The following is a 9,642-nucleotide window of genomic DNA, read 5'->3' as shown; positions in this document are numbered from 1 at the left end:
CACACAGATCCCCCCCTACAGATCCCCCCAGCACATGGGTACCCCCAGCACACAGGTCCCCCCAGCACACAGGTCCCCCCAGCACACAGATCCCCCCAGCACACAGGTCCCCCAAGCACACAGATTCCTCCAGCACATGGGTTTCCCCAGCACATGGGTCCTCCTAGCATGTGGGTGCCCCCAGCACATGGATCCCTCCAGCAGAGGCGAGCTGCGGCTCAAAGTCTATGAGACAGACCCATGAAAGACGGAGATGGCGCTTGTCTTCCAGAGAGAAGGGGCAAAGGCGCTGAGCTTGGCCTTCACTCTGTGCTCCTGGGAGACTCTAACCAGGCTGAACCCCTGCTGAGCGATGACCACAAACCTCTGAAGAAGGAAGAAAAGTGGGACCCGGACCCCAGAGACCCTGGTGGGAGTGCAGCTATGTGGCCTCCAGGTGTTTGGAGGATTTCAAAGGCACAGATCCAACCAGCCATGGTTGGTGGAGTCCAGGTGGAGGCCTTCCCTTCTGTGGCCAGGCAGGGTGGACTGTGACCCTGGTCTTTTTACATGCCGTTATTAGCAGCACAGCCTCTTCTCCGCAGCGTGCGGGGGTCTTCCATCCTCCCACTTTGCAGAGCTGGATCTTTGGAGCTGCACTGTCAGAACAGGACAGAGGGGCTGGTGCGGTGGGGCGGACACACAGCAGAGACCCTGCACACACAGCCGGGACCCTGCACACACACACAGCCAGGACCCTGCACACACGCACAGCCGGGACCCTGCACACACACACAGCCAGGACCCTGCACACACGCACAGCCGGGACACTGCACACAGACACACAGCTGGGACCCTGCACACACAGCCGGGACCCTGCACACACACACAGCCCGGACCCTGCACACAGACACACAGCCAGGACCCTGCACACACACACACAGCCGGGACCCTGCACACACGCACAGCCGGGACCCTGCACACATAGGTGCTGCCTGCACCCCACCTCCTCTGTGCCAGCTTTGGAAGCTCTTGGGCCCAGTCCTCCCAGGCCACCTCCTTCAGGGAAAGCTGACATCGTCAGAGCAAGCGGCTTTGCATGGCTACCAAGCTGTGTGTCCCTGCCCTTCTCTTTGTGTTTGCCTTGAACTCACTGGCCGCGTCCTCAGGGGTTGGATGCGGAGGGCACCTTGCTCAAGGATCTTCGGATCCAAGGCCCAAGTCCAAGAAGGTGCATCCTGGGCAGAGTGTCAGGGGCCAGAGTGAGATACACCCAGGCCCTGGCTCCCAGTTCCTCGCCCACCCACTCCCTCATTCTGCCCTCCCGGCTCAGTCAACACTGGCTGTTTTCTTGGGATGTCAACTTGGAAGGTCCTGCCTGGGACATGGAGGCTTGGGAATCTGAGCCTCGGATTTCCAGTGCCATGTTCCAGTTGCTGCCATGTCCTTCCTTCCCTAAAGGTGGGCTTGGTTGTTCAGGCTGTAAATGGTGGCTCAGCCCCTCGCTTTATCCCCCATCCAGATCTTCCCACTGGGAGAAGGCATGGGAACCTGCAATACTGTCTCTTGGGAGCTGGTCTCAGTTAAGTGAGCAGGGTTGGCCTGTGCCTGCTCTTGGTCTGATGGTGGCAGGCCTGGGACTGGCCACTGTCATCCCCAGTAGCACTTCCAACCCCCTCCCTCAGCCTCACTGCGTGGTGACCTCATTCATCATCCCCTGGCTGATGAGCAGCTCCCATGGCCAGGAGTGAGCTCCCCTTGCTTTGAGGGAGGGGTGAGAGCCCCTGGACAGAGTCCTCATAATCTGAATGCAAGAATTCCCTTCCCAGGAATTCAGATGAAATGGATTTTTTGAATGCATTTTTGAATGAAATGCAGATGAAATGGATTTTTTTCTTTTTTGAAAATGTACAGTTAAGAATACGCCAACTCAAGGCAAAAGAGTGAGTTCCCCGAAGGAGAAGCAGGGTCCTGTCCCATGTGGGATCAAATGGCCCCTGCAGGAATGACTGCAGCTTGGGTTTATGCTGCCATGGGACCCACAGCTTCCAAGCGCTCTTCACCCCATCTTCCCTTTGTTCTTGTACTTTGGCTGTGAATGGGAGGCAGAAGATCTCTGAGTCACCCTGCGTGTGGCAAGGTCCTCTCAATTGTGAGTTTGCAGGTGGGGCAGGACAGGGGCTCCTGGGCATTTTAAGCTCAGGAAGACACCAGTCTCCTCCTGCCCCACCCCATGTGACTTTGCCGCTGCAGCCTCTCATCTCGAAGTGGTTGTTCCTGGCCTCTGAGAAAAACCTAGTTAATGAAAATGGGCTTGTGCAATGAAATTGTGAAATCGCCCCCAACCCTGGGTGCAGGGACTCTTGCAGTCTGTGGAAATGACCCCGCCCTTTGAGGCTTCTGGACGTTGGAGGTCATGTTACAGGAAGTGCCTTGGGTGCCTGGCACACGCTGGTGGTGCTCAGTGGTCGCTGTTTGTAGGAAGTCGCCTCGGTTCCTGAAGGGAGCCTAGAGGTTTGGCCTGAATGCCTCCTGAGTACCTGGGTTATGTCTTCTTGGGCAAGTTGATTTGCTGTCTTTGGGGAAAATCACTTTATGAAATGGGGTATATCCTACTTACTTCACAGAGTAGTGGGAGGCAGGAAAAGCACCAGGGAGGGCACTCTTCAGAGGGGCTGGACCACAGAAGGAAGATGACCGTCCTCTTCCACCTCCAACCCCAGCAGAGTGATGCCACCATGAGGCAGCTCACTAGAGAAAAATGGCCAGAAAGCAATTATTTTCCCTCTTCCAGTAATGTCAGAGAGAAAGCCAGCTTCGCCTTAAAGCACATTGCCTTGGGCCAGGTGGGGTGGTTCGTGCCTGTAATCCTAGCACTTTGGGAGGGGATCACTTGAGGTCAGGAGTTCAAGACCCGCTTGGCCAGCACGGTGAAACTCTTTCTCTGCTAAAAAATATTTAAAACGTAGCCAGGTGTGGTGGTGCACAACTGTAATCCCAGCTAATCAGGAGGCTGAAGCAGGAGAATCCCTTGAACCCAGGAGGTGGAGGCTGTAGTGAGCAGAGATCTGCCATTGCCCTGCAGCCTGGGAAATGGAGCGAGATTCCGTCTCAAAGGAAAAAAAAAGAATATTGCCTTTGTGACGTTTCGTTTATCATCTCCCTTGGTTTGGGCAGAATTATGAGAAGTGCTTGATGGGGAGGTGTAGGAGTAGGAAAGGTGCTTCTTTTCTGGGGAGGGTGTACATGTGCCCTAGGCAGCTGCATAGCTACATGCACCACTGCATGGCTGCACACACACGTGCAGCACAGTTCAGCCCGGAGGAACTCGCTGGGCGCTAGGAACAGCAGTTCATCCTCAGAGAGGAGGGCTGAGGACTCGGAATGGACTCCTGGATATTTATTTTATACTTTGGGTTGTCATCCAATGCCGTCTTTCTTGTTCAGATGGCTGTGGCTCTTGGTCTCTTTCAGATGGCTCCCGTGTCCCTGCCACATATTTCCACTGGGGTTTTATTTGAGCACTTCCTTACTCTCTAGTACTGCAAGATGCTCCCATCTCACCGTCTGTATTTCCTGCCCCAGTCCCAGGATCAGCCATTTCCCCAAGGAGCCTTGGTTCCTTTTACTGGAGAACAGTGTTAGAAACCAAGATCTGGGGCTGGGGTGCTCGCTGCTACTAGGGTGCTCGCTGCTATGGGGCGCTGGCTGCTGTTGGGGTGCTTGCGGCTACTGGGGCACTCGCTGCTAGGGGGTGATTGCTGCTACTGGGGCGCTCACTGCTATGGAGGTGCTCGCTGTTACCGGGCGCTCGTTGCTACTGAGGTGCTCTCTGCTATGGGGGCCCTGGCTGCTACTGGGGCGCTGGCTGTTACTGGGGGGATCGCTGCTACTGGGGCACTCACTGCTATGGAGGTGCTCTTTGCTACGGGGTGCTCGTTGCTACTGGGGTGCTCCTGCTACTGGGGCACTCGTTGCTACTGGGGCGCTCACTGCCACAGGGGTGCTGGCTGCTATGGGGGCACTTGCTGCTACTGGGGTGATCGCTGCTACTGGGGCACTGGCTGCTACTGGGGTGATCGCTGCTACTGGGGCACTGGCTGCTACTGGGGTGATCGCTGCTACTGGGGCGCTGGCTGCTACAGGGGTACTGGCTACTATGGGGGTGCTGGCTGCTTCGGGGTGCTTGCTGCTACTGCTCACTGCTACTGGAGGCTGCTTCTCTTAGGCCTTCTCAGCTGACAGAGCAAAGAAATACGTGTGTGTGTACTAACCTCTACATACACACATACCTATAGATATTTGTTTATGTGACTATAGGTGTCTATAATAGGTTAAACCTGAGTTCCTATTGATATCTCTGACTCTCACCATTGTGTCATTACTCCCTTAGCTGTAAATTCTCCTCCAACAATGAGAAACATGGCTCCCACCATTGACTATCCCTTAGTTATTTTTATTCTTTGAGATGGAGTCTCGCTCTGTTGCCCAGGCTGAAGTGCAGTGTCACGATCTTGGCTCACTGCAATCTCCACCTCCCAGGTTCAAGCGACTCTCTTGCCCCAGCCTCCCAAGTAGCTGAGATTACAGGTGCATACCATCACACCTGGCTACTTTTTGTATTTTTAGTAGAGACAGGGTTTCACCATGTTGGCCAGGCTGGTCTCAAACTCCTGACCTCAGGTGATTCGCCTACCTCGGCCTCCCAAAGTGCTAGGATTACAGGTGTGAGCCACTGCGCCCAGGTGATGGTTTGATTTTAGCAACCCCTGAGCAGTCGAGACAGCAGCTGATGAGCACTTCCTTTCCAAGCCACGGCTCGGCCATCTGAGGCTCCTTTCTTGGTGGGTCCCAGCAGGATCAAGCCTAAACCACCCACAGTGGTAACCCTTTTCGTCCCACGCCCTGGACTTGACTTTTCTTCTTCCTGGTTTCACCCCCACACCCCCCCACCGCCCGCCCCAGGTCCCACTCGACTTTCTGAAATCGCCCTACTGTGTAGAGGTCCTGGTCTCAGCCAGCTTCTGCGGGAACACAAGCCAGGGCACCTGCTTATCCATTTCAAATAACATTATAAGGCAGCATACTTATTTCATAATGTGAACATTTTTCTTAGGAAAACTTCAATTTGAGGTTGTATTTCAGAGGGTAAAAATAAACTCTGTGAGTTGAACCTTGGGTCCCACTATATTACTGAGGCTGGTCTCAAACTCCTGGGCTCAAGTGATCCTCCCACCTCAGCCTCCCAAAGTGCTGGGATTACAGGTGTGAGACACTGCACCCAGCCTGTGGTGGAACGAATTGAATGTGAATGCCTTTGGAAATACTTTTGTGAAGTACTCTTTCTCCAAATACCCATGAACGGTGCTTGGGGGGTTTTCTTTTCTTAAATTGAGATGGAGTTTCACTCTTTTTGCTCAGGCTGGAGTGCAGTGGCACGATCTCGGCTCTCTGCAATCTCCACCTCCCGAGTTCAAGCAATTCTTCTGCCTCAGCCTCCCATGTAGCTGAAATTATAGGTGCCTACCACCAGGTCTGGCTAATTTTGTATTTTTAGTAGCGATGGGGTTTCACCATGTTGGTCAGGGTGGTCTTGAACTCCTGACCTCAGGTGATCTGTCTGTCTTGGCCTCCCAAAGTGTGGATTACAGGCGTGAGCCATTGTGCACAGCAGGGGTATTTTCTTCCCTCCCTTCCTTCCTTCCTTCCTTCCCTCCCTCCCTTCATTCCTTCTTTCTCTTTTTTCCTCTTTCTCTTTCTTTCTCTCTCTCTCTCTTTGAGCTGGAGTTTCACTTTTGTTGCCCAGGTTGGACTGCAGTGGTGTGATCTCGGCTTTCTGCAACCCCTGCCTCCTGGGTTCAAGCGATTCTCCTGCCTTAGCCTCCCAAGTAGCTGAAATTATAGCTGTCTACCACCAGGCCTGGCTAATTTTGTATTTTTAGTAGAGACGGCCTTTCACCACGTTGGCCAGGATGGTCTCGAACTCCTGACCTCAGTTGATCCACCTGCCTCGGCCTCCCAAAGTGCTGTGATTACAGGTGTGAGTCACCACGCCTGGCCTGGTTGGAGTGTTTTCTGTAAGCATTAGTGAGTTGTAAACATAAACACATTCCACAAGAAATGGCCGCAGTACCATGAATGGGTTCAACTCTACTGAGAGGTACAAACACAGCAGCGTGGGCAGACGCAGTGCCTTGCATTCACTTGAGCAAACGTTTCGCTCTATGGACACGAGAAAATTAAGGCAGTCAACAACTTGGGGCTTAAAAATATTCAAGACCAAGTTTTATTTTGTGGTTGTTACAAAGGAAGGAATAGTTAGAAGAGCACAGCTCATCTTCAGCAGCGGAGGGGTTAATCTCAGGGACAAGGTGGGGCAGTGGGGACATCACTTCCGACCTACGGGGTGCACCTTCCAGTAGCGAAAGGGCTCCACTTCCGCCTGTTCTGCCAGCCGCAGTGGTGTACAGGGCCGCGGAAAAGGCCGGCCGGCTGCACTGTGATCATCGGTGTTTTTTTTAAATAAAGAGCACAGTTTTGCCTTTAAGGTAATACAGAGCTGGCATAACGTTGGCGTAGAAAGCAGGGCCAGGCCCACCCACAGGACCCTCATGTGGGGACGGGCGGCTGAGGCCCTCGGGCCCGGGGCCACGCTGGCTGCCTGTGTGCTACGGCCTTGTCCACACCACCCCGGGAAGTGAGTTGAACAATGTGAGTTGTCTGTGGCGTTTGAAAGTGCAGTGGCTACATGGGTGTGCACGAAGTGGTTAGCTGTGCCTCCAGGGACATCTAGCAGGGGTGACAGGGGCCAGGGCTGCCCCTGGGTTTCTACGGGCAGGGATCCTGAGTGCCTGCACCTGCTGGATGACAGTGGCTGGCAGCTGTAAGTGCTGGTGCTGGGTGCAAATTCCTTTGGTAGACGTTTTTTTAAAGAAAAAAATAAAATCAATTTTTGGGTAGGCACCTGAGGTAATGAGTTAAGAATAAGCACCAATACGGCCCTTGCTGGCGAGCGCCGGCTCACAGGTTCTTCATGCACACCTGGCAGCGGCTGATGTGCGTGCGGATGAGGCCGGCCTTGAGGGTGTCGGCCGAGGGCGAGCCCTGGAAGCTCTGCTCAGGGATGGTGGTCAGCCAGAAGCTGTACTTGTTGGCGTAGTAGTGGCAGGTGCCGCGTCCTCCATTGCACTCGATGAATGGCGTGGCGCGGAAGTCCTCCAGACAGCTGCCCGGTGACACCAGTGACTGGCCACCACCTTCGTCTCCCGCTGCCGTGTGCTGCACAGAGAGGGGGCGGGACAGGGTTAGGAATCACAGGCTGGACGTGGCCTGGGGTCAGGGCATAGCCCTCTTCTGTGTCGTTTGTTTTTACTGAGCAGCAAACCATCACCATCCATCTGGGTCAGTACAGACATGCAGTATCCTCTCAAAGGCACCTTCAGCAAGAGGGGGCTGGGGAAATGCACCTGGGTCCCCCGCAGGAGGCAGCCCCAGGCACTGGGACGTGCTGCAAAGGCAGGTGCATGATGTCAGTTCACAGCCAGGCTGGCTGTTCCGTAAGAACTAGAGCAGTGACTGCAGATGTGAGCGGTAGATGTCACTGACTACATTTTGGTAATAGAATGAACCTTCTACCTAACCATTCAAAGAAAAATAACTGGCAGAAGAGATAACACAATGTTTACTCTTTTTAAAAGAAAAAAATTAAATGAAGATGTAGGCTACCACCTGAGGTTGGTAAGTTAAAAATATCAGAAGCCCCTTCTCTGAAAATGCTGATGATCAGGGAGGAAAGATGAGTCATTTTAGTTATTATCATTATTATTGAGACAGAGTTTCGCTCTTGTTACCCAGACTGGAGTGCAATGGCGCGATCTCGGCTCACCGAAACCTCCGCCTCCTGGGTTCAAGCAATTCTCCTGTCTCAGCCTCCTGAGTAGCTGGGATTACAGGCACGCACCACCATGCCCAGTTAATTTTTTGTATTTTTAGTAGAGACAGGGTTTCACCATGTTGACCAGGACGGTCCCAATCTCTTGACCTCGTGATCCACCTGCCTCGGCCTCCCAAAGTGCTGGGATTACAGGCGTGAGCCACTGCACCCGGCCTCATTTTAGTTATTTTTTAAAAAATCTGTACTTGCTGAATTTCTGCAATAAATATGTATTATTTGTGTAATTAAATATATATTTTTTTCAATCAGAGGTTGTTAAGTGATTAGTTGATTCTGAGGCTGCTGGCTGTGGCTGGGAGATGGGTGATGTTTTCAAGGGAACCTTTTTTTTTTCATTTTAAAGTTCTACTTTCATTACATCAACATGTTTAGCCTTTACAGGAGTGCATGGCAGACCTCCTGGATCCCAGAGTTTAAGTGCCATTTGGTTTGGCCAAGCAGGCGCTGAGTGGGTTTCTGCGGGCAGGGATCCCGAGTGCCTGCACCTGCCGGATGACGGTGGCTGGCAGGTGTGCGTGCTGGTGCTGGGTGCAAATTCCTTTGGTAGGCTTTTTTTTGGGCTTTAGAATCTGTTTTCTTAGGACAGAAATATCTCAGTTCAGTTTGCAGGGAAAAAAGGGGCTGCCCTCTGAACATACTTGGGAAGTTTAAACTTTCCTTTGAATACAAAAAAACCGAAAAACCTTTAAAAAGTGTTCTGTTCACAGAAGGCAGAAGCCTGTCCAGCCCCGCGCCGCCCTGCTCTTGTCTGCTAATGAGCAGGTAATAAGAAGTGGAACCGTCCTTCAGGGCATCTCTGGCTTCACTTTGGTCAGAAGGAGCTGAAGCCAGGCTGGGAGCTGCCCCAGGGGGATGCCTGGGACTCCCAGACTGAGGTCAGGAGAGCAACGTGAGAAGTCTTAGTGGCTGGCACCAGCCAGGTAAGAGCTGAGTTTGCTGCACACACACACATGCACACACACGGTATACACTCATGTACACACACAGATGCATGCATATACACATATACCCCCGTGCACATACGTGCGTAACTGCACACAGTGCAGGCACACACACCCTATCCAACGCGCTCCTCTCAGTGGACAAGCCTCTGGCCTTGGTACTCATAGCAGCTCATATATCTTAAGAGAACTGCCTAGATGAGAGGCTGGCCCGGAGAAGGGGCCTTGAAGGCTGCATATTGTAGCCAGAATCAACAAAAGAGGAACTAAAATAATGGCCGGCTAGATACTTGCAGCCTCCGCCAGACCAGTTTTGAGAGAGGACACCGAGGGGAGGGGAGGTAAATGGCTTTTGCTGCTGAGGTCACATCCGGGGCTCTGCCCGGTCCTCCCTCCCACATGGCGCTTGCTTTCGGGGAATGCAGAAAATGCATCCTCTGGAGCCACCCATTCTCATGGACAAAGGAAGGGTGAGCCAGGTGCTAGCCTCAGCACTGCTCCTGCCTCTGTGTACCCACTAGGGATGGTGGGGCAGCTGTTCTCTGCCGAGCTGTCCTCTCGTTATGCTGAGATGCCAGCAGTCCTAGTGGTACCATCTGCTCATCACCTCACAGAAGGGATCAAAGAGCATTTAAAGTGCAGACGAGGCACACAGCTGTCTTGGTTTGGGTCCTGTCTCCTAGATGGCAGTTGGGGCACATCTGGAAAGTACACAGATGTGTCTGCTCACTTATCCATCATCAGGGCCAACAGGGACTTTCTGTTGTT

The 9,642-nt window shown here is 53.1% G+C and overlaps 1 protein-coding gene across 1 annotated transcript in view; it reads right to left on the bottom strand.

Moving 5' to 3' along the window:
* Positions 1-6,242: 6,242 nt before the first annotated feature.
* Positions 6,243-9,642, bottom strand: part of COL4A2 (collagen type IV alpha 2 chain) — a 197,899-nt gene continuing 194,499 nt past the window's right edge. The window contains exon 48 of the mRNA XM_032246202.1: positions 6,243-7,257. Coding sequence (XP_032102093.1) covers positions 7,000-7,257 — 258 coding nt within the window. The 3' untranslated portion in view covers positions 6,243-6,999. The remainder of the gene's footprint in view (positions 7,258-9,642) is intronic.

This window comes from Sapajus apella, unplaced genomic scaffold (genome assembly GCF_009761245.1).
Source record: "Sapajus apella isolate SASKATOON/1434 unplaced genomic scaffold, GSC_monkey_1.0 scaffold60, whole genome shotgun sequence".
NCBI classification, from domain to species: Eukaryota; Metazoa; Chordata; class Mammalia; order Primates; family Cebidae; genus Sapajus; species Sapajus apella.
The sequence above is the reverse complement of the archived record's forward strand: the minus strand, read 5'-3'. Positions and strand labels throughout refer to the sequence as shown.